The sequence below is a fragment of the Polypterus senegalus genome, chromosome 15, assembly GCF_016835505.1.
Source record: "Polypterus senegalus isolate Bchr_013 chromosome 15, ASM1683550v1, whole genome shotgun sequence".
Lineage (NCBI taxonomy): Eukaryota > Metazoa > Chordata > Cladistia > Polypteriformes > Polypteridae > Polypterus > Polypterus senegalus.
Genome location: NC_053168.1, coordinates 79,163,333 through 79,188,649, shown reverse-complemented (window position 1 = coordinate 79,188,649; position 25,317 = coordinate 79,163,333). Strand labels below are relative to the sequence as shown.

The 25,317-nt window shown below is 40.9% G+C and overlaps 1 protein-coding gene across 8 annotated transcripts in view; it reads right to left on the bottom strand.

Annotated features, from left to right (window-relative positions):
• Positions 1 to 2,352: 2,352 nt before the first annotated feature.
• The window catches only part of LOC120515735 (cytoplasmic dynein 1 intermediate chain 1), a 459,517-nt gene continuing 436,552 nt past the window's right edge, over positions 2,353 to 25,317 (bottom strand). For all 8 annotated transcript variants that reach the window (XM_039737005.1, XM_039737006.1, XM_039737001.1 and 5 more), the window contains one exon: positions 2,353 to 2,937. In XM_039737005.1, coding sequence (XP_039592939.1) covers positions 2,827 to 2,937 — 111 coding nt within the window. In that variant the 3' untranslated portion in view covers positions 2,353 to 2,826. The remainder of the gene's footprint in view (positions 2,938 to 25,317) is intronic.

Sequence of the window (25,317 nt, the reverse complement as noted above, 5' to 3'; positions counted from 1 at the left end):
AGTAACATATAACGAACACAAACCACAGATAGCAATAAATGAACACGGAAAATGGCAATGATATTGAACTTGAGTCCGAGTGCATAACTGCCCTGAATGAGGATGACTGGTCAACTGATAAGAGATGCGTTTGTATTTCCCGGAATAAATGGAGCAACCTCACCGTGAATCCTCGGCTTGTGGTGGATGATGTAATCCGACCCCGGGGTCTCTGGTGATGAGGGAATTGAAGTCAGTCCGGCGAAATGAAAACAAACTGGTTGCAATGACGCAATGTGGTAAACAGCAGGTAAGTTGATGCGTCGTAGTGAAATATGATCCTCGTCTCTCTCCTCTCTCTCCCGATTGTTTATATAGTACTGCCGGATGTAATTGATTGATAGTTAACAGGTGTTTTCCAATTTGGGGCTATGGTCTCTTTCCATCATCCGTCCCCCTTGTATTTACGGGGACGACATTTACTGACGCACACAAACAGCAAATGGGACGATGGAAACAAAATAATCTCAGTACAAACATTGAACACACTATTACTATGTAGCCCCGCTACACCGTGAATAGCAAGGTGCAAGCAACAGCAAAAATGGCCGTGACATCTGGCGGGAGATAAAAGGGAATGCGTAAAGCAAAACACTCCGTGGACGACATTTTGCCTATTATCTCTGAACTGGACTATGACTTGTCAGACTCAGATTTTGATACAAGTGATCAAAAACGAATCTGAGGTTCCCGCTTCAGCTAATTGGTCCCCAGCTAATCGTTACACTTAACAATGATAAGAGGTAGAAACCAGATTGCAGTGCATTGGGACTTTGTCCCAGCCATGCAAAGACAGCCTGGCAGCAAGCCTGCCACATATTCTTGGCAAACTGGCAGCCACAGCATGCAGCAACAGACATTTTATGTTGATTTCTGTGTTAAACCATTGCTTTTCAGAAAACTATGTTTTTTGGAAAAAATATTCAGCCCTCAAAGAGTTAAAGTAATGATAATCCTTCCATTCATTTTATAAGCTGTGCATCTACTTCAGGGTCTCTGGGAATCATTGGACACAAGGCGGGAAGAAGCCCTGGATGGAATGGAAGTCTGTGATAGGCCACACTGGCACACTCTACTGACCCATTCATATTGGTACAATTTAGGGCTGCAAGAAATGATGTTAAAATAATTACAGTATATGACCAGGATCATGCTGTAATGATGATAATTTAACTAAATGTAACTTTTGGATAAGATTTCTTGCCACCGTCGATAAAGAAAGCACAGTATATTTTCTTATTGAATATCTCTGGTAGCGGCCTGGATGGAATGCAGTGGTTTGAGTGATACTGGAAAGTGTGCAATAGCAACTGGGAGCAACTGGAAGCACCTGGCATTGTATTAGTCTGTGGTAGAGAAGTACTAGAAATTACAGAAGTCTTAGCTGCATTGATTTAAGATAAATTTATTTTAATACTCTCCATATATATGCTATACCTCATGCAGGACACTGGCATACACAAAATTAGCAACATGCCCGTATTACTGTACAGGAAGAAATAATACATAATCAAGTTGTGAAACACCAAACTCAAAAGTCCTGTTTCTGCCTCAAATGAGGCAAACATATGAAGAGTTTCATCGCAAAACGTTGGACTCTGCATCCATTTTAGCAACTCTAAAAAATGACAAGGCTTATTGTGATCAAGTGCAATGGAGAATACTGACAATATCAGTTTTTAAATCTATACTGAAATATTTCCTTTTTCAAAAATAAATTTAAAAATAAATTATTCAGAAAAAGATACGATTTTGGCAAAACGCAACATATCCATTTTTTTTTACAAAATGCTACATATTTGAATAAGCAGTGAACATAGGTAAATTATTTTAAAAATAAAAATATAATAATAACATTAAGAAGCATTTTTCCACCTGAATAAGCAGTGAACATAGGTAATATCTTTAAAAAAATTAAATGTCATAATAAAAAGACTTAAAGGGAAGGACGTAAAACAAAAACAGAACACCAGACCACCAGAACACAAAAGATAAGCAGGTGGCATAAGCAACAACAAAAATATCTTCAGAATCACACAGCAAAGAACTTCACGAAACTGTGCCACTCAAAAGATCAGGAAAGAGCGGGCAAGTCACATGCTGCTCCCACCTTCTTCAAACCTCAGCTTCCAGCATTAAGTTCAAGCCTGCAGCGAGATTAGCTGTATATGCAAGCTGACAAAGAGCATGCGATCCTAACAAAAATGTGGTATAGTAGGCAGGCACCAGTCCAACACAATAAATAAAAAAATAAAAGCAAATGAAACACACAGTAAGCACTGCCATGTTCAGAAAGTATTGATAGCCACTCCTGAAAGTATTGATAGCCACTCCTGCTATAAGGGAAAGAACTTTTATTGCATTATGGATATGTTGTGTTCTAAAATGAATCTTGAGTACTGTGCGGGACTCTCAATTCTACACTGTCTCTCAATATTTCTACACAAATGTCTGTAAAAATTTGACTCTGCTGTGTTTGTGTTTGTGATGAAACTTTTCACATCGAACATACTGGGAGCTTGACATACAGGAAGGGTGCAGGTTTCCTCATTGCTTTGTTGCACATACACAGAGTAAGGGGTAATGACGAGCAGCTGACATTGATCACTTTTAGGTCCCAACACTTGAGAAGACAATATTTCTAACATGAAAACAAAGTACAATACAATCATTTGCACTGAAAAAAAACCAAACAGCATAATGAAATAATGTTATTATAATGCCTATGAGAAGATTATGTAGACATCTAAGGGTGAATGGCAGGAGGCAAGAGGTGATGAACGCTCCTTAAGATGCCAGCTCGACTGGGCCTTCCTCTTCTGTGTCAGCACGGTTGGCGCGGATCTCCACCAGAGTTCTTGCAAAGCGTGTCCAGTCGTCGGTGTGAGGAACAGCAAGCTGCACAGACAAAAAAGAGACAAGCATTGAGGGCAAAGGCTTCAGCTCACAGTGGTCAGAGATGTTCAGTTTATATACAGAAGAAGGAAGTATCAGGGGCCTCATGAATAAACGGTGCGTACACACAAAAATGTTGCGTACGCCCATTTCCACACTCACAAATAAACTATGTGTAAAGCAATGTCATGTCAACTCAATCTCTGGCATATGCAAGTTCTCCACTCGGTTTTACAAACCGGTGGCACCCATCATCAAAGCAGTGCTATTGTTCCAGTGTAGTTTCGCTCTCTTTTTAATATCCACATCCCTGATGTGGCTTTATCAAATAAACTGAAATTAACCGCATATCATTTATTAGTTTAAGGCATCTGATTGTAATTAACCCATAACAAAATAATGGTCCACGGAATGGCCAAACTATTCCAAATACCATAGCTGCTTTAGTGTTGTTACTCTCACTGCACCACTCTGTATCTGAATGTGGAATCACAGCTCTACAGCAGCTGCCCGGAAAGAGAATTATCGGGATACAGCATCAAACACACGCATCTGGCAAACGCTTCAGAGCCTTTCCTGTAGGGACTTTGCAGTTCAGAAATAGTTTCATCCCAAGAACTATAAATGCACTCAATCAGTCCATCAAGTGCTCCTTGTAGAACTGTTTGTACTTAAAAGTACAATCTGGATTTTTTGTGCGTACGCAAATTTCTGCTTTTGTCCGTACGCCATGTTTTAGTGTGAATTCTACGCATGGTGTTATGGATGAGGCTCTAGGAAAGTGTAGTCTCACAGAGCCTCACTTACACTAGATACTGTACATCTGGAGACAACCAGGAGTGAATTTCGCCTAAATGTAGATAGCGAACAGTTAGACGGCTCTCTGAGAGTCACACTTCTAAACCAATCCAATGCTTACTGAAGGCAGCACTCAGAGCAAGAGATTATGAACTGCTTAGAGCAGTGGGCTCGTGTTAACCTGCTCCCGCAGAGAGCAAGCTTCTGAATTCAAAGAACACTGAATAGGCCGCTATTAAACATATAAATGGGTGTTGCATGTACAACCACTGCATTTATTAAAAACAAACATAATATGTGACAAGGGAAAAACCTTTCTGTAAAACTAGATTGTACATTGGCTTTCACAGTCATCAGTAGACTAGTGGTAATAGTGAATGATACGTTACTCACAGTTACTACAATAGCGTTGGATATAATGTTGAAAGAACTGGCAGCTATGAACTATACAGCCACAAACTGCAAAATATGTATTCAAAGTAAACAATGTGTCATAAATCATTACAAGGAGGTGAAAAGAGCTGATGTTAAGAGAACTGATAATGACGAGCCACAGGAGATGGATATTTCGGTACTCAAAGCAGATGAATAAGTAAATGTGACACCAGCACAGTACTCACCTTCTGATGGCACATCTAAACAAATAACCATAGTAAGTTAACATTACTGCCCAATTAGAAATGCAAACATGTCACGACAGCATGTTCGTAGACCCCAATGCTTATCAATATTATATTTGCCATTGTTATATCATATAGTGATGCAAAGACAGAAAGATATTGCATCAGACACAGCACTTCTCGAACATGTGGAGCCCAGTAGCTGCGGTGGTCTACGTGTCTGTCTGTCTCTGGTGTTGTGGTCCTCATTACAACGTGCAAGTTAATTATTAAGCTTCAGTTGCCTTACACTTTTCAAACACGTGTGACCAAATGCCTGTAGTGGTTTACGTGTGTGTGTGTCCTTCATTTCTGTCACCGTGCCCATTGCGACATACAGATTGATAATTAAGCTTTAGTTACCTTGTGCTTTTAAGCTCCTAAACTGATAAGAGCAATTTTAACTTTATATTTTCTCTCCATCTTTTGGTCAATTTCTTTTTCTCTTTCTGTCTTTCCACACTTATTTTATGTATTTTTCTAATACATGTGTGTAACCCTGGATGTTTAAAGTGCATGAACTGGAGGAAAGTTAGGGGCAGGTTTTTAGGAAGAATCCCTGTGGGTAAATTTCATTGATTTTCACTACAAACATTTTAATAAATCATCCACAGACATTGCCACACTTGCATGTCTGGAAACCACCTTCCAGGCTCTGAAAAGGGAAGGAGTAACACCCTGGGACGAGAAGGGACACTGGTGCTATCCAGTTCTTCTCTCTCCACCACAGTTCCAGGAAGACGTCCCAGGACAGCAACTGGCTCTACCCACAATGTCCATAGAAGGCTACACCTCACCCACCCTGGGTGCCACAAAAATGGGCAATTCCAGGATTCTCTTCAATGGCGATAAAGTACTACCATACTACAGGCCGCAAAGACTCACTAGTCGAGTGTTGAGGACACTAAGCTTTTTTTATATTATTATTATTTCAATGTTCATTAAACTGAGTAACCCAGTAGGCACCCCAACCTTTCTCTGTCATCCTCGGTCTGTTCACGTAGTCACAATCAGTATTCTTATTTGAGAATCACGTGAGATTGGACAAGTGAGATGGGCTTTGTAAGCTCAGACTCTAAACTAGGACCACAGTACCACTGCTTTTGTTCTATTATAACTAATTTCCCAGGTTTCAGCAAGTCATTTATAAAGAGATTAAGGAAAGTCAACTGTTCTCTTGTCATAACATCACTATTTTCGTCAGTGTGCCCTGGTCTAGGAGCGATGACTGACCTCCCTTCCTATTTTGATGGTTTCTACAACACCCTGTAAAACATTCTGCTTACAAACTTTCATCTGAAAACAAATAAGAAAGATCAGTCAGATGAGTGATTCAGGTTCACACACACTGTGGACGACCTAAATTTACTGGCAAGGCGGATGAGGCAGACTCGAGGGTGATTCACCGACTGCTTCAGTTTTGTTTGTTTAGATCGCCTCTAGCATTTGGTGCACAAGACAAGATGGTGTGTGAACAGATAGCAGGTGGAGTCTAGAGGGAGAAAAAAGGCCCCATTTCCTTTTTTGTTAATTTAATTGACACTTTGGAGACACACCAAATTTCACTAGCTACATACCTTTGTATTATAAGACCCCAGTGTGGGAAGAGCTTACTCAAACCATGTAATTAAAGTGCCTCTGCCTGCATTCTTCACACTTGCTCTCTGTCTCACGTGAGCTTTCTCATGAAGTCTGCTCTGCCCAACGCAATTCTGCTGCCATAATAATTATGCAAGAAAATCTTGCAATTAAAAAACTTGATTGTTCTGTAAGCTACACTTAATAGACCAGAAATACAATCAGGAAAAAGCTCCACAAATCATGGCAATACATTTACAGTTCAGATAAATGGGTACATTAGCAGCTGAGCTCAGAATTTTAATCTTAGGTCAATTCACTGCATCAGGTATCATGGCATCTACAGTATTAACAAACTGATGATATCATTTAGCTTAGAAAGTGAAGATTTTTGTCTATGTGAATCCGTTTTCTAAACCTGTTTATTCCACTATAGGCCAGAACTCCCTCTAGCTGCGCTGGGCACCTACTACAGGACCAACTTTGGAAAGACCACCGGTGCACAACACAATGCAGCTCTCAAGGTGGCGAGAGAAAACCCCAGTACTGGGCTGACATTAAATCCAGTCTGTAGCTGTGCTAGCCACTCTGCTGTCATTTCTTAATTGTTACCATTATGGTTTATTATATTTTTTGGCAGTTTATTTACATATCTTATTTTGTCATGAGAAATCTAGATATGTTATTTAATGCTCTGCATTAATTATAACAGATTTCATATTTTTTCATTTGTGTTTATGTGCAACACGGCACAGCAATGACGCACTACAGTATTGATTTTGCTCCTTCTGTTGGTCAAATTAAGAATGGCGGCAGTTGAGCAGTTAATTTCTAAGGATGATTTAATTGTAAAGATACTAGTTTTGGGACTTCTGCGTTTTCCAAGTATCTTTCTGTAGTTATTCAAGGAGTGTGGCAGTCTCTCGTGTTGACTGTTTATAGACCTTCAAAATAATTGGAGGTCTATAAAATTCAAGGTCAAGGAATTCTCAGACTTACAATCTATAATAATAAAGCAATTATGACAGGTTCCTAATTTTAGACAATTTTCATAGGGATAACTTGGATGGCACTAAATCAAAAATCAACTTACTGCACTCTTTTGATTTTGGCCAGCACAAAACTTTACATGAGGTAGGGCAAGAATACTGGTATATCTGACCATTTCTGCATTTTATTTGATGTAGAAATACTAATAACTAGAACTAAACTATACTTCCTTAGAAGGCTGGGGTCCTTCAACATCTGCAGCATCTTACTACTTTCTACCAGATGGTTGTTGCGAGTGTCCTCTTCTATGAGGTGGTGTGCTGGGGAGGCAGCATAAAGAAGAAGGACATTTCACGCCTGGGCAAACTGGAGAGGAAGGCAGGCTCTATTGTAGGCACAGAGCTGGACAGTTTGACATCCATGGCAGAGGGATGGGTGCCGAGCAGGCTCCTGTCAATCATGGAGAATCCACTGCATCCACTGAACACTATCTTCTCCAGGCAGAGGAGTAGCTTCAGCGACAGACTGCTGTCACTGTCCTGCTCCACTGACAGACTGAGGAGATCGTTCCTCCCCCACACTATGCGACTCTTCAGTTCCACCCAGAGGGGTAAACGCTAATATTATTCAAAGTTATTGTCTTTTTTACCTGCATTTTTATCACGCTTTAATTTAATATTGTTTTTTTATCAGTATACTCCTGCTGGAGTATGTGAATTTCCCCTTGGGATTAATAAAGTATCTATCTATCTAAAGAGCAGTGTATTGTAAAAAACATTATGTTGATGTATCAGGAGCCTCTAGGTCTGCTAATATTCTGAATATTCACTCCGAAATTAGTGCTTGCACTAACACAGTCAGCAAGATGAATGCTAAGATGAAAGCTGCAACTGGCATAATGGCTCATAAAGAAAATTGTTATGAAATTCTCCAGCACTAAAGTACCTTGGAAGACTCACGCACTGTAGGTGGCACACGGGATGGAAGGGGCATCCTGGCCAGGAACCTGTACAGGAGAGCCCGAGGGAATGCAAAGAAATCCTGACCAAAAGAGGAAAGGAGGTCACACCTGGACTAGGCAGCCCTAAGGGATGGACAGACATCTCAGCCAGAACTGATGGTTCCTTACTCAGACCGGAAGCCCAAAATAAATGGACAGGCATTCCGAACGGACATGGGGTTAATACCCTCTCTGGCCAGGAGTAAAGAAGAGGACAGGAAGGGATGGTCTCTGGGGGATGTCCCCAAGGTGCTAGATGGAAACAGTCCTCCATGTTGGCACCCATTCGGAAACCAGCAGGGAATATTGGGAGTTGTAGTTCGGCAGGACAACCCTGCTGGGGTCTGTGGGTGCCACAAGGGTGTGCTACAGGGAGATGTGCTTCTCAGAATATATAACTCGGAAGTACATCCATCAGACAATAGCCCTGACACCAGATGTACTCCTGGGTCCTCAATAAAAAGGACCGCACACTCCCTTATCCAGGTGAGCTGGAGCTGAGAGGACAAACAGCCACACTTGACTGGAAGAGGGCAGTGTGGTGGAGAGAGGAGAGACGATCGTGAGGGAGATAACTTGTGCTTTTGCTACTTTGTGTTTAATAAAAACCATCCTTTATTAGAACCCGGGACTGCGCTTGTGCATTCGTGTTGGGGTTTGAGGTTTGCTCACAGCCCGGTTCCATCACAGCACATATAACTGAATACAACAAAGCAGTCTGTCTTTAGAGGCAGTCTTATTTTTCTAAAATTACAGATGATAATGCTGGAAACCTGAGACTTTTATTTTTACCTATTGATCATCTTCTAAACCGAGTTCAATCAACATCATGCCTCCTGAAAACTTCTAGCGAAACTTAGGAGTGTTTTGGAGCAGCCACTAAAGTATGACAGTAACATCTTTCCTGGTAAGTTGAGAGAATGTCCCAGAGAGTAAGAAGATCCTGAGACGCCCGTCTATTGGGAATCTAGTGATAGTAATAGAAAGAACAAACTGCGGATATTGTGAGTCGCATAACTGTTGGCTTCAAGAGACTGACCACCTTTTAATCACTGTATCATGTTAACATCTTGTAGAGCTCATTTACTCAGGATTTAACTTGTCCAAATAAAGCTTAGTAACTGATGTAAGACTTTTGGTCAAGGCTGTAATTGTTCATATGGTAATACTGTAGTTTAAAAACTCAAATCTGCATTGCCTCAGTCAGAAACACTTGACATGACATTCATAGATGGTCTTACAGATTGCTAACATACTTCAATTATATTAAAGAAAGTGAAATCCCCTGATTTTTTGTCTGTTTGTAAAAACTATAACACCTACTCTAGGTGAAAACCCACAAAAAGACAATGGACACTGCCCTGTATCTGTATTTTGCTAATTGATTAATCAGTAAATATCTTTTTAATTACAGGATAAAGAGCTTTAAAGCAGCCACAGATCTTTCAGTACCAGACAAGTGAAACAATGCAGTCAATGAGCAGGACAGTGGATGGTGTCAGAAAAGTAACGTCAAGTGAGAAACAGATAAGAGCTGAAAAATAAAGGCACGGACTCAAGGTTCACATTGGTAATTTGTTTCAAAATGTATAAATACACTCATGTACTGTTATTAGATGGCCACTTATGAGGCTCAACATAAGATGGTCTGAAGATTCCAGTGATTGGTATTTAATGGGACAGAGAGGCCACAAAAAAAAAAAAACAAAAGTGACAAGCTTTGGTTTCATTGAGCCAAACCCATATCGATAGCAGCTATGCTCTCTTTGAGCTGTTATTCAGTTTCTCTACAAACTTGAATTATTTATTATATATTGGATCCACTTAATGCAGTCAAATTATTTATTATATATTGGATCCACTTAATGCAGTCAAGGGTCAGGGGGTCTCAAAGTTCCCAGCATGCATTCCAGTCCAGCACACACCCATCTTTGGGATTTAGGGTGAAGAACAGCTGGATAATTCGCTGCCTGTGTGGACTTACCAAGTTTGCGATTAAGTTTTATGGATTTTGTAAGAGAAAATGTACTTAAAACTGCCAATCCATTTAACCTGGACATCAAGACTTACCGTATATACTCACGTTTAAGTTCTCCTGCAGATAAGTTGGGGCTTGATTTTACTGTATAATTTCTGGTATTTTATAATGTCGGCCGTATAAGTCGAATGCGTCAAACTCAAGCTATTGGTCCAAGAGATTATGATATGCTAACGCCCACCTGAGAGAGTAACCACGGAGCACACTATTGTTCCTATGTGACTACACGGTAATACCTGAACTATTCCGATGCAACGTTTGCACTGTTTTGTGTTTTTTGTGTCTCACACCTTTATCGTAAGAGCATCCCTTATCTACGATAGAGCGTTCGATCAAAAGAAAATATGAAGCTGGTTTAAAATGAAAAGTTGTTGAAGTAGTGAAAGAAATTGTTTAATTGTGTTGCTGCAACAAAATTTGATGTGCCTGAGAAACTGGTGCAAGATTGGAGGAGGTAAGAAGATGTAAAAAAAAAAATAAGTGTTGCATTTTTGAACGGGCGGGATCTGACTTTTTGATTGATTTTTCGGGATTCAAGACCAGACTTCTACACGAGTATATACGGTAAGTGTGAACTAGCACATGTATATTAGAAGATGAGGTCATATAAAACATTTAACTTTATATTTTGTTCCCAGATGAAAGTCTTATTTCTATGATTCGGATCTTTACTTAATTAAGACTTTTAATATGTTGAACTAATTTGGGACTGGCATAAGGGATGCTAGCAGAATGTACTATTTATCTGTGTGCTGACTCACGCTGTTCCACTCCATCTGAACTAGTGTGACGCTGAGGTGTCACCCGTTGCATGGCTGCACTCGGGTCCCAATCTGGGGAACCCGAGTTGGTTTGTCATGTGGTGGCTGTGGCAATGTGCTCTATCAGTGTGTGCTCCTAACCTCCCTCTCTCTCTGATTGGAGGGAATTCAGACATATTTAAATGTGTTAAGTAAATGAAGCTGAATGATAAGACGCTGCTCTTTTAGTTTCAGTCAGTCATGCTATAAAGAACTCTGCTGTTCACAAGGCATGGCTCCACTGGCCAGGAGTAATAAAGGAAATTCATTTTGAATTTAATACGCAATAATGACTCAAGATTGTTCTTTATCTAGTATTTTATCGCCAGTTTTCAACCACATTGCACAGACATGTATGTTATATTGACTGGTGTTTGTTCCAGTGGGACTGAGGATATGAGTGTACTTTATACTAGATTGGAGTCTCCCATTCGGGTCTAATTCTGAATAGTAATGGGGTCCAGAAAAGGGGCAGAATTAAAACTGTCAAATCACAGCCAAGCTGTAGCCTGCAAAGCATTTTTTAATGTGTTTAAGTTGGGATTAATATGAGAATTCCATATTGAAACAGAGTGTGTTACAGCAGTACAGTGGTTTGGGCTGCTGCCTTAACGGCGAGTCCCATTCCAGTCGGTGGGCACTGTGGAGCCTAAGCATGTTCCCCTGTGTCTGCTTGATTTTTTTTCCAGTTTCCTTCCTCATCCCAAAGGCTTGGATATTAGAATGAAAAGTGACTGTTATTTAACCCGGTGTAAGCTAATGTGCTCTATCGAGTGTTGAGTCCTGCTTTGTGCCCAATGCTGCTGGGCTGGATGGACTCTGCTTTCCAGTAACTCGGAGTTGCAATAAACATAATTTTCTTAAACCAGCTTAATTGAATTTAAAGCTATAATGAACCAGGACCTAGCCTGGCAGTATCAGACACTAAGCAGGAACAAACCCTGGATGAATTGTCAACCCAACACTGAACAAAATGAAATAAGTTCAGAAATGACTGAGTTACTGTCACAGCTTTTATCAGCCTATTGCTTTAATTCTAACCGTCCCAGCATTGCCAGTGCCTATCAATACAATGTGTTTCCTGCCCTGCACATTGCCTCCGTGGGAGTTCACATTCTTGTATCTACTTTTGCTCTTCATTATCTCTCCTAGAGTCACACTTAGGGGGCACAAGGCGATGAGCGTCCTTTGGGGTTTTCCTTTTATTTTAATTGTTCTGACATAAGCATGCCGCCTGTGTTCTTATCGCTGCTCTTAAGTTCCCATTCCATACCGTAGACTCATTTCATAACTATCACATTCAAATTGTATTTTATCTTTACCAGCTTAACTTACAATTGCACATTCATTTATTTTAAGAGAGGGGCTGTATGTTTGGAAATCCTAAAAAAAAAAATCTAAACAGCCTCACTTCCATAATTTGCAGATTACAGGGGATACCTCTTGTGGTTTTTCTTGGAGACTCAAAAAGTTAGAAGTCTAAACCATTGTGGGAGTAGATAATATTTAAGTGGATGTCTCATTTAAAACATACTTAATTACTAGACATTGCTTAACTTGTCACTGGCATTGCTGCTACAATCAAACTTTAAAGCATGCAGTGGAAACAAGTCGCATTGCTCATGCAGAGCGCTCAGTTCATCAATTCCGTTTTTATCCCATGAAGAGCCGGGAATAACTAAATAATGTGTTCTAATTCAAAAGAAATCCTTTACACTGAGCTTTGAGAATAATACTTGTACAGCCATAGGTACAAATTTTAAATAGGAGCAAAGACAAATGCCTCAAGCTCTTACTCCATTTCAGGTTTGATTACAATCACGGGAACCTTAATGCTGAAGTACGTAAAATAAAATCAGTTTATCTTCTGTCCTTTAACACCACATAAAGTTATTTTAAAAATCAGTAAGCTTTATATCCAATATTGGAAGAAATGTCATCAAACAGGGACAGTCCAAAGCTTTTTAGGAATTTGGCAATTGAACAAGGCCCTTAAACCGCAATTGCTCCGTCCTGGGCCTGGCGTTAACCTGCATCCAGCCCTGCAAGGAAGGTCCTCCAACATTCAGGGGCAACTTGGGGGTTGGTGGCAGGATTGGCATTCCAGACACTGTAAAAACAACTCACCCTGTTCATTGTATTGCTGAGGTGTCACCCGCTCCACTCGGGTCCCAATCCGGGTGGTTCGTCATGTGGTACTGTAATCAGCGTACACTCCTAACAACTTGTGTTAACCCACTACATGTTTCAATGTCTACAAGGTCTCCTTATTACTAAACTCACATGGCTGTCCGAGATGGGGGGGTTGTGAGTGCTGAAGCTGATATAAAACATGAAAATATGAGATGTAATACTGATGGCATCCTTGGTAGATCTTTGTTGTAAGTTAAAAAATAAATAAATAACCATCTTTATTTTATATAGTGCCTTTCCCATTACAGAGCTATAATAAAAATGTTTTGCATCAGTTGAAGCTCAGACAGGTTAAATGCTGTGACACTTTTGCATTAAAGGCTTAGATAGGCACAGCCCTGCATGACGTTCTGCAAAATAAATAACAAGCTGCCCTCAGTGATTTAACTTATGGTTACAGTGGTAATAAGAGACCTCAGCTTTGTCATCATAAGTCAGTCAGTCATTTTCTAACTCGCTTAGTCCTGAACAGGGTCATGGGGGTCTGCCGGAGCCAATTACAGATAGCATAGGTCTCAAGACAGGAACAAACCTTGGACAGTGGACCAGTCCATCACAGGGCGAACGCACATACACATCCCAACCATACACTGCAGCCAAATTAGGAAACGCCAATCCACCTAACCTGAAACCAAAGCACCCACAGGAAACCCGCTGTGGAAGAATAACTTTAGGGTAACACAGCATTCGTCTTAAAGAAATAGCATAAAGGCTTAATAACTGTGCAGGCACACCAGGAAACCAGGGAAAGGTCAAGTGAACAACAAAATGTACACCTTTTTTGTACATTTTACATATAAAAGTGTACATTTTGTTATTCACTTGGGAGTCAGAGAGGCAAGATTGCGTTGGTTTGGACATGTGCAGAGGAGAGATGCTGGATATATTGGGAAAAGGATGCTAAGCATGGAACTGCCAGGTAAGAGGAAAAGAGGAAGGCCCAAGAAAAGGTTTATGGATGTGATGAGAGAGGACATGCAGGTGATGAGTGTGACAGAGCAAGGTGATGAAGATATGGAAGAACATGATCCGCTAACGGGAGTAGTCGAAAGAAGAAGAACAACGACAAAATGTACACTGAAATACAGGTGCTGGTCATAACATTAGAATATCATGACAAAGTTGATTTATTTCAGTAATTCCATTCAAAAAGTGAAACTTGTATATTAGATTCATTCATTACACACAGACTGATGTATTTCAAAGGTTTATTTCTTTTAATTTTGATGATTATAACTGACAACTAATGAAAGTCCCAAATTCAGTATCTCGGAAAATTAGAATATTGTGAAAAGGTTCAATATTGAAGACACCTGGTGCCACACTCTAATCAGCTAATTAACTCAAAACACCTGCAAAAGCCTTTAACTGGTCTCTCAGTCTAGTTCTGTAGGCTACACAATCATGGGGATGACTGCTGACTTGACAGTTGTCCAAAAGACGACCATTGACACCTTGCACAAGGAGGGCACAAAAGGTCATTGCTAAAGAGGCTAGCTGTTCACAGAGCTCTGTGTCCAAGCACATTAATAGAGAGGTGAAGGGAAGGACAAGATGTGGTAGAAAAAAGTGTACAAGCAATAGGGATAACCGCCCTGGAGAGGATTGTGAAACAAAACCCATTCAAAACTGTGGGGGAGATTCACAAAGAGTGGACTGCTGGAGTCAGTGCTTCAAGAACCACCACGCACAGACGTATGCAAGACATGGGTTTCAGCTGTCGCATTCCTTGTGTCAAGCAACTCTTGAACAAGACACAGCGTCAGAAGCGTCTCACCTGGGCTAAAGACAAAGGACTGGACTGCTGCTGAGTGGTCCAAAGTTATGTTCTCTGATGAAAGTAAATTTTGCATTTCCTTTGGAAATGAAGGTCCCAGAGTCTGGAGGAAGAGAGGAGAGGCACAGAATCCACGTTGCTTGAGGTCCAGTGTAAAGTTTCCACAGTCAGTGATGGTTTGGGGTGCCATGTCATCTGCTGGTGTTGGTCCATTGTGTTTTCTGAGGTCCAAGGTCAACGCAGCCGTCTACCAGGAAGTTTTAGAGCACTTCATGCTTCCTGCTGCTGACGAACTTTATGGAGATGCAGATTTCATTTTCCAACAGGACCTGGCACCTGGACACAGTGCCAAAGCTACCAGTACCTGGTTTAAGGACCATGGTATCCCTGTTCTTCATTGGCCAGCAAACTCGCCTGACCTTAACCGCATAGAAAATCTATGGAGTATTGTGAAGAGGAAGATGCAATAGCCAGACCCAACAATTCAGAAGAGCTGAAGGCCACTATCAGAGCAACATGGGCTCTCATAACACCTGAGCAGTGCCACAGACTGATCGACTCCATGCCACACCGCATTGCTGCAGTAATCCAGGCCAAAGGAGCCCCAACTAAATATTGAGTGCTGTACATGCTCATACTTTTCATGTTCATACCTTTCAGTTGGCCAACATTTCTAAAAATCCTTTTTTTGCATTGGTCTTAATTGATATTCTAATTTTCCGAGATACTGAATTTGGGTCTTTCATTAGTTGTCAGCTATAATCATCAAAATTAAAAGAAATAAACATTTGAAATACATCAGTCTGTGTGTAATGAATGAATCTAATATACAAGTTTCACTTTTTGAATGGAATTACTGAAATAAATCAACTTTGTCATGATATTCTAATGTTATGACCAGCACCTGTATAAGAATTGGTTTAGGATAAATACTGAGATGGTCAAGTAAATAAAGAATGTATTAGAAGAAATGTTGATGTAATATACAAAATGTACTGAAGGATGCAGCAAATGTCCTATGAACAACGAGAACAGACAGTTGTTACAGTATATGCACAGAAATGTCAAGGGTGGTGGCGCAACTCAAAGGTATAAGAAGAACCAGAATATAATATAATAAACTTTTATTTTATGTAAATCATTTGGGTGTAAACCAATGAACCAACATAGTAAAATGTATGCATTGATTGACACTGTATGTAAATTTAATAGTTTATAAAATAACCTCTGTTCTTTGTTTCTCTGACCATGCTGTAATGGACTGCTTTTAACGAATGCTTACTCCAAGGCATTTTGCTGAGGACTAATTAAAAGATACCATTAACAGCTTTTCTCCTACCTGATTACTGAATTGTCCTATTAGAGGATGCTTCTTTCTTTAATAAGATGTTAAATTTCGACCACACCACACAGACACAGGAAGAACATGTAAACTCCATGCAGGGAGGACTCAAACACTGGTCTCCTTACTGCGAGATAGCAATGCTACTCCTACGTCACCGTGCCACCCATCACAAGACCCCTTTTTAAAATATTCAATCATATGCTCAATGGAAATTCTTACCTAAAAAAGTATTGCGTTTTGTACTTTGTTGAAGTTGTCTTCATGCTAGCTCTGTTGGCCCTGCGGTGTTCTATCTTCCCCCATGGATGTGTAGGTATTTGTGTTTTGTGTGAAGCCCAAACTTTTCAGTTTAGTGATGGAGTTTAAAGGCTACTGGCCCTTACTCTTAGCATTAAAATCAGGAACACCTTTTTTTTAATTTTAATGCTTCCACTTCAAGATTTCCTCAGTCAAGGCTATGCAGAGAAAACAAAGCAAAGAAATATGGAAAGTCCAGCAGTATTTGCTTGGAATAGTACCAAAGTAATTTAAAAAAAAGGAAGAAAGAAAGCAGGTCAATGTCAGGAATGCACTGAGCACAAGACATTACGCTGATCAGAATGGGGCTGTGTGGCATCTTGACCTTCACCCACCACTGATTCCACTAAATGTGAAACAGCTACCAAAGAAGCCTCACATGTGCTCCTTCCAATTCACTAAAAAGAAGCCAGACGTATGATGGCCCTGTTTCAAAAAAATGCAGTCCTGGTGCGGAAGGAGCAGGTATGTTGAAAATAGTTTTTAAAATATTTTCCAGTCGCATGCTGTCCAGCAAACACCGGACTGTACAGTGGGTTAGTACTGCTACCAGACAGCGCCAGTGTCTCTCTCCTGGGTGAGTCGCGCAGTGGCTGTAGTCTGCATACTCTTTCCTTGTTATTGCGGCCTGTCCTTTTTCACTTCCAAGCCATTTGCGCTGTTGCTTTTTCAGTAGACACTCCATAGTCATTTTTCCTAGGCAGTGGGAGGCTCTCAGTTTACCTAATGTTTAAATCTATATTGCTGAGATATGGTCAGTTGATAAAGTCAGAGGGCATCATAATAAGCTGACACCATTCGAGAGAGACCAAGTACAGTATTAGCATTTTTTTGAAATATATAATTCAGAGATAAAATATCAGAAATAAAACAGCACTTCTATGGGAGTGGTGGCTCTGTGTTGGTATCTGGAAGGTTGCTGGTTCAAATCCTGTTACTGCCTGAAAGGATTCTACTCTTCTGGGCACTTGATCAAGGCACGTAACCTCACAAACTGCTCCAGGGTGCTGTACGATGGTTGACCCTGTGCTCTGACCTCCAAAGGTCATGTGAAAAGACAATTTCCCCTCAGGGATTAATGAAGTATATCAAAGTCAAAGACAGCAGTCATGATCAGGCTTTTGTTTTTGATTTTTTTACGAATTCTCTTTGATCTGAAAAAAATTTCGAAACCTTGTTTTCGGGGGTTTAGATGTCAAGGAATGTTGTGGTCACTGTTATTTTTGTGTGCCTGATCATTTTTTAACAATGCTGAAAATAAGTAACAATCTCCCATGAAGCCATTTTGATTTTCTTATTGGTGCTGCCATTTTGAATGCTGTTGCTAGGCAAAATCAACAGGAAGTGTGACGCGTGTAACACTTCCGAGTCAAAGTACTTCCTAGTTGTCTTTGATTGGATTCAACTGAAACCAAAAACTGTTTCTGTTTTGAAATATTTGTGATTAATTCTGGATTAATGCTTTGGCTCTAATTACATGTGTGCTTTTTGGATTTTGAATTTTTGCCTTGTCTACTTGAACACAATTTTTCTTGCACAAATCAGCCCTTAGTTATTTGTTTTTAGATTTCCGACTCTCTACTTGTTGCTTTGGTTATAGTTCATTTCCCGATTGCTCCTCACATTCAATTCTTCTGCTGGCCTGTGCAGTCAGCACAAAGAAGCTGAAGGTGTGCAGCACCGTAAGCCCGCACCGACTTGGACTGAGTGAAAATGTAAAGTGTGAACAACTATGACATGACGTGACTGTGAGTGCTAAAGAACAGCAGTAGCCACAAAGTAGCGGGTCCACACTGGTGTGCTCACACAAAGCTACACGAGACTGCTAAGTCATAATAGGCGCTTTTCCACTGCATAGTACGGCACGACACGGTTCAGTTCAGCTCACTTTTGGGGGGTTTTCCACTGGGAACAGTACCTGGTACCTGGTCCTTTTTTTAGTACCACCTCAGCCGAGGTTCCAAGCGGCCGAACCGTTACCAAAACGTGACGTGTAAACTCTGCTGGTCACTGATTGGCCGGGGAAAATCGTCATTACTGCGTCACTGAACTTGCGACACGAGACACAACAGACCCGCTAGATTTTTAGCACAGCCAGCGAAGGTTCGGATGCACCATTTTGTTTTAACCAAAAATGGCTGTTTCGTGGTCTATTGAGGAAGTACAGACGTTCCTCTCATTGGTAGCCGAGGCGGATCCAGCGAGAGCTGGATGGGGCGACGCGGAATGAAAAAGTTTTTCAGGAGGTCGCTAAGCTCTTGGGCGCACATGGCTACCATCGGACTTACAAACAGTGTAGGGACAAGTTAAAAAAAATGAAGAGCGAGCAGTAGAGGCGGCGCAACTATAACGACATGTGAATAATCCCGCCCACTCTAAAGCGGTAATAAACTGCAGTCGAAACGCAAACCGAGCCGAACCAAGGTGAGCTGTACTGAACCGTGCTGTGCCGTACTATGCAGTGGAAAAGCGTCAAATGTGTGTAGTCTTTGTGCCCAACACCACTCATAAAAGAGAGCAAGTGCCTTTCATACTTGAAAGATTTATGAAATAATGTTGGAAACCTCCACTTCTGACAAGTGAAGTTTCAATACATGTCTACATCTGCACCTCCGTGGTCCATTGAGGATTTTCATTTTTCAAAGAATGCCTCATTAGATCCCATTGACTACACCTCTATATAATCTGATTTTTAGTAATACATTAAACCAGAGTCTATTCTGAAAGCACTGGGACAATGGCAGCAACCAGCCATGGTGACACGGTGATGGTGCCATTCATTGTGAGATGTGAACTTGTGCAGCTCTGTGCCATTTGTGTGATTCAATACTTGTTAGCACACCAAGTAGAAGAGCAACCCTATGTTTGATTTTGATACGCTAAATGTAGATCAGGTCATGGAACGGATTGAGAGGTTGTTTTTTTTTTAAGTTAAGCATAATTGTTACCAAAAATAAGAAATATCAGTGTGCACTATAAGCAATAGATTGAGCTGAAAAATATGACATTTCAGTGGTCACTTGCACAGGATTAGACTGAGAAATACTTTATGAGAAACTGGGAGCGTCTATGAAACATCATCGTGCAAAGAGCTTTACAAAATGTCAGCGGACACTTAATACCGAATGTTCACACTGAGAACTGTTGAGTTTTACAAAATGTTTTTGAACATTACAAGTGAAAGATTACCTGAGGAAATGGGAGTTTAATGAGATGTAGGTTGGCATATGAGCAGAACATTATGCTAAGAATGTTGAGTTTTATGAACTGTTACCCTAGCAGCATAATACTACGTTAAGAAATGTGACTCTTATAAAATGATGGAGTTATAATTGGATTTTGTATCATTTTTTATTTGTTTTTTTTCTCTCTTATTTGATTAGATCAGATGGGGTTTTGCTATTTACTGATCTTGATTCTAAGCTCATTTTTTTAATTATTTGGTGTACTGTTATTTTTCTCACCAGCTTGAGCTCCTGTGGATGGCATCACGCATGGTCAGGTTGGTCGTGACCCCTGCGAAATGACGCAACAGGTTCAAAGGTTGCCCTAGGGAATTCTTCCTCTTCCGACACCAAACACCCTTCTTGCTTTGCAAAATGATCCATTTTTTGATTTGTGCCAAATTTGTTCGACTTTGGCTTTTGTGTCTTGTTTTGGGATTGGTACTGTGCAGGTGTCTTTCCAGTACTGACCTCTTTTAGCTTCCTGTCTATGTCTCTTCTTCCTCTTGTGTCTCAAAATGTTTTCGCTAATGTTACTAGCATAACAGATGCCAGACATATGAGTCGAATTATGCACTGACAAATGAGAGTTTTTCTGAACTGCTGGTGATCATAAAAACTGGGAAATCTCAATGAGAAATTGAAGTTGAGTTTATTACACATTGTAAGGCACACAATCAAGACTGCACTAAGAAATTAGCTGTTATAAGAAATGCCAGCGGTCACAAAAAGCAAAAGATTGGACTGAAAAATATGACCTTTATAATTTTATTAGCCTACGACGGGCCCTATTAAATGGCATATTTTGATGTTGCATCACAAAATTGGCTAACAAGAAATAAAAATTGTTACAATCATAGACTTGATGGAGTTGCTGAACTTTATGGCTCTGAGGATGCTGGAGCCCTCATAACCACAGGTAATCTGTAATGCCAATTATTTGGGGACGTGTTATAGTGTATATTATGAAAATGGCCAACAACACAAAACAATTGGAAAATTTAACAAGAGTACTTCATGCTTGGTTGGCATGGGCTAATCAGTTAAGCAAGCTTCTACAAAACTAATAAACCCCAAATATCCTTATTACCATAAATATAACAAAGCTTAGCAAAATTTCAAAAGTATTAAATAATGTGTCCTAAGAAGAGTAGCAAAGTAAATTGGTCCTGCTAACATGCAACGACTGGAGGTGGGTGCAGGAGGGTTAAGAAACAGACTGCCACACAAGTAGACGCCACAGTGGGAGAGGGCATAATTACAATGATATAAAAAGCCAACTAGGGCATATTGCTCCATTAACATGGATAGTGCGCTTTTAAACATAAATGATATGTTAGCCCTGTGTGGTACCGGAAAGCCTCCGAAGGCAAATTAAAGAAATGAATTGGATTTTGTTCCAAAATGCCGAAAGAAACGACTAAATATAAAACACATAAAGTACTGTATATTGTTAAAAAAGCTCTGCTACCTCTGTCAGGATGGCATTTGTTAATAATTAGGACCTTTTTTCGTCTTTAAAGGCTATGTCTGGAAAAGCATGATGACTGTTCCTATAGATTTAGTGCCTCGCCAAAGCTACTGCTGTGTACATTTTTTTTTTGCGTTGGAGTAAAGCTAGCAATCGGGAGGAACACGCAGCATGCAAGTGCTCAAGTGTGACCTAGATGAAAAAAGGAACTTGGCACCGGCTGTCTGTAACTGTAGGCCGAACAAAGTTTGTAACCAGAATGCCACCCGAGAGGCTGCTAGGGTTTGTTATTTATTTATTTCTTTCTCTCCCCGCACAGTGTCAGGACATCAAACCCTTTAACTCTGGTGGCTTTATTGATGGCCGCCTGTCACCATTAACCCTAAACCGCACAGTCAGGCTCCAATTATACTGCTGCACGATTCTAAAATTAGAAGGCCTTAAAAACACCCACATGGAAATCAAACCAAAATGACAAAAAAGGCAACTTCAGCAGAAGCTGGAAGTTCACTCTGCAGTTGATAGTCTTGCCGCATGGCGTTTAGACTTTTAAATGGAATTTGCAATTATGCTTTTAGTGTAAGTCGGTGGAAGGAAAAAAAAAAAGAATAAAAAAAATACACAAAAAAAAAAACAACAAAATACCCCAAATGCAGGTCTTTAGGTGTCCTGCGAATAATTGCATTCAAACTGTTGTAAGTGCCATTTATCAATAAAGCAATATACTTACACAGAGTTGTTTAAAAAGCTCTTAGCTTTTGTGTAAGTACCAGGATAGCATGTGATCATTTTCCTTTAAAGATGTAGGTGTCGATTTGTGTGATTTCAACAGGTTTTCAAGGCAGAGCGCTCTCCAGATAACAAGTGGGAAAATCTTCTACATTCTGTGGAAATTGGCTAATTTGCTTATTTTAAGTTTTTTTTTTGCTGTCCCATTATTTCCCTCTTATTATTTGCTGTCTAAAAGGTGCTTAAGAAGGAGAATCCATCACTTCTTATTTATCTTAATAGACGACTGCTTTCATAACTCTGGATATGTATGTTGTATTCTGCTTCTTAAGTGGTTTGCTCCAGTGAAGTGATAGTTGGAAAGTCAAAATGTATTCTGGGAATTTACAATGCAGTGGAAGCTTCTGCGATGCGCCGTTTAGAAGAGTGTGTGTGGGAAATGATGGTGCAGAAAACAACACAACTGTCAATCCGTCAAGCATCTGACACATAATGTGACAAATTTGTGTCATTTTCTTCTTTTTGTTTTCTATCAGACTGCACCACCTGTGGATTTTTTTCTCTTTTTTCTCTTTTATTATTTTGTGTTATTTTTTCCGAAGCACACAAACGGGTGTTTTTCATCTAGCCGCTTTGCCCAGTTCCTAATGACATGATTGCATAAAAATTGACTTACTTAGGTTTAGAAGTTATGGAACAGGCAGACGATGGATCATACAGTCAGTCAGTCAGTCATCTTCCGTCCCGCTATATTCTAACTACAGGGTCACAGGGGTCTGCTGGAGCCAATCCTAGCCAACACAGGGCACAAGGCAGGATACACATACACAGAAACAACAATGGAGGTTAGCTTGGGTGGTACCATGGAGACTGTAGCTGGCCCATACAGAGATGCCATAAACTCACTTTAATACCACAAACAAATTTCCAAATGCTGTGCAGCTGACTATACTGACAGGGAACGGCACCTGTGGAAGAAGCTACTGAAGCTCTGAAATAAAGACAGCATTTGAAACGCCTCTCATCAGCTACAGTACCAAATTTTAAATTATAAAAATCAAAAAGCTGTGCTGACACAAGTAGCATGAAGGTGAAACACAATTGTTCCTGTGTTTAGGCTCTTCATGTCTTCTTTTGGCAAACTGTATGCAACATTTTATTATTTATGTGCATAGTGGTGCCAGTGTAGTTTAATAAAGACAAATTACTCAGCACCTCATCTAGAAAATGTTAGATAAGGTAGGCTCATGAAAGGGCACAGGGCAGGATCATTCTCTCACCTTTCTTATGCGTATTGAGTTTCTTAAAATCAAAGTGTACTTGTCTGTTTAATTGTTCAATTAATACACCTCTTATATTTTACATAAGAAAAGGTGTGACAAGAACATGCCATTCAGCCCGTTAACCCGCTCAGTTCTCTTATGGATGCTTGGCGATGAAGCCCTCTCTCTTTAACACATTCCTGAGGCCAGGTAAGCAGAGCTACTTACGGTAAGTTGTCTGTCCAAACTCTGACCATTCTGGACAACGAAACGTCTTTAACACGCTGGAGCTGAAAACAGAGCCAGCTTAAAATGTCTATTTCAGCCATCACCTGTGCCTGTTGCAGTCTTCTTATGGACAGATCTGGACATCTTATAGCGGTGTTGCCTGAACCCGACTGGGCACGTTCAAGCTCTTGCATCCGTCCCCGCTGATAAAATTTCTCAGGGATGAGCCAACAAATGAGGACACAACATAAAGCAAGGGGACGGTGAAACAGGGCTCAGTGCTTTCACTAAAAGAAAACAGTCAAACCAAAAGTTTCCCAGAATTGTGCAGTGAAAGGTTCCATAAATAAATAAATAATCAGTAAAACAAAGAGCTTTGAAGGTCAAAAAAACAAATAAATAAAGCCATTAAAATGAGGTTACAACATGCCAGGAAACAGTCTTTAAAAACATGAGCCCAGGTGCACTCCTTTAAAAGCTTGACCTTACCAGACCTTGCAGCTATCTGACAAGCGCCTACCATCCTTCTACGGGTCTGGGTCCCTGCCACTCCATGGCTGTAACAGTGCGCCTTATTCCATACCCAAGGCTTGGGTCCCTAAAGGCCATGGTGCTCACAATGGGGTTCCCAGTCCAAGCTTTGCCGACTCCTGCTGCCTTTCTGGACTTCTGTACCAGCTGGTCTCTTCAGCTCCCTGAAACTCTGAGCTGGAGTAAACCTCCACAACAACCTCTGAGCGGTGGCCAGCTGCTCCCTGGAGGGGCTCTCCTCACAGGTGCCTGCCTCCTGGTTTGCTCTCTTTCTCACACCTGCACCAGCTTGTGGTATAGCAGGACTGTGGCTTCAAAAGATAGGCCAGATTTTGAATAATCCATTTCGCCATGTCAGTCTCCGTGAGCACAATCATGCAGATGCGGGGAGATGATGAAGTAACCAGGGGGAGTTGCACCTGCACATGAGGGTGCGATCATGCTAAATTGCTCAATCTCCTTTCTGTGGGGCGCGACTGAGACAATGCGCCCACAGAGCTATGTAAGAACGGGCTGGCACAGAAGGAGGGAGTTAAAAAAATAAAGAAAGAAAGAGGACGAGCCAGCCAGATGACGAAGAGTTCAGCACGGTCAGGGGCCCCAGATGGAGTGAAGGATCGACACTCAAGGGACGGATCGCACCCACTGAATGGGACAGTGGGTACACACGTGAAGGAGTCCACCCTAGTGATCCGAGGAACGACTACGAGTGTGAGAAGGAAGACGGGAGGACAATAGACCCCAAGCGGTCTGGCAGATGCTGACGGAGGCAGCCAAGATGGGGGTCGGTCTTGAGAGGACTGTGGCGGCTGAAGTCTCTCCTGCTGAGCAAGCCTTGGGTGAACTGGAGACAATGGGAAGGAACTGTGATTGGCTGGTTTGCTCCAATATTCTGCTATAGGATTTTAAATTTGTTTAAGCCTTGTTTGAACCATTTCGGATTTTTACCTTTTCTATGGATTATTTATTTATGAACACTTGAAGCATTGCACTTTACTTGGGATTTTGTTTTGATTTTCTTTTGTTTGTAATAAAAGCACTTCTGCACTTTGCACCTTATGCCTTGCTTCATTGGTGTCCTCATTGTCCAGCTCATCAGGTTCAAGAGGCTCCCAAAAGTGAGACGGGAGCATGAAGCAGACCCGCATCATCACCCATCTCTCTCCCGTCTTACTGCCTGCTTCTCTCTTTTTTTTTAACCTCTGCTCTTCTTTTTTTTTATTCTTTTCTGATCCCTTTGACCGGAGAGCAGCTGCAGGTGCGATCCCCTAATTTCTGACCCGGGGCTGATAATGAGACTGACAACCCGCAAGTGCCGGCTGGCAACACACGGTCAGCTGACCTGTCTCACACCAACCCAGAGACGAGCCATCTTCTCAGACAATCTCTCGCACCTGCTCCACTCCCCAGCATGAGTGTGTCCATTATTTATTTATTTAAAACTAGCAGACCTCGTGCGCTGC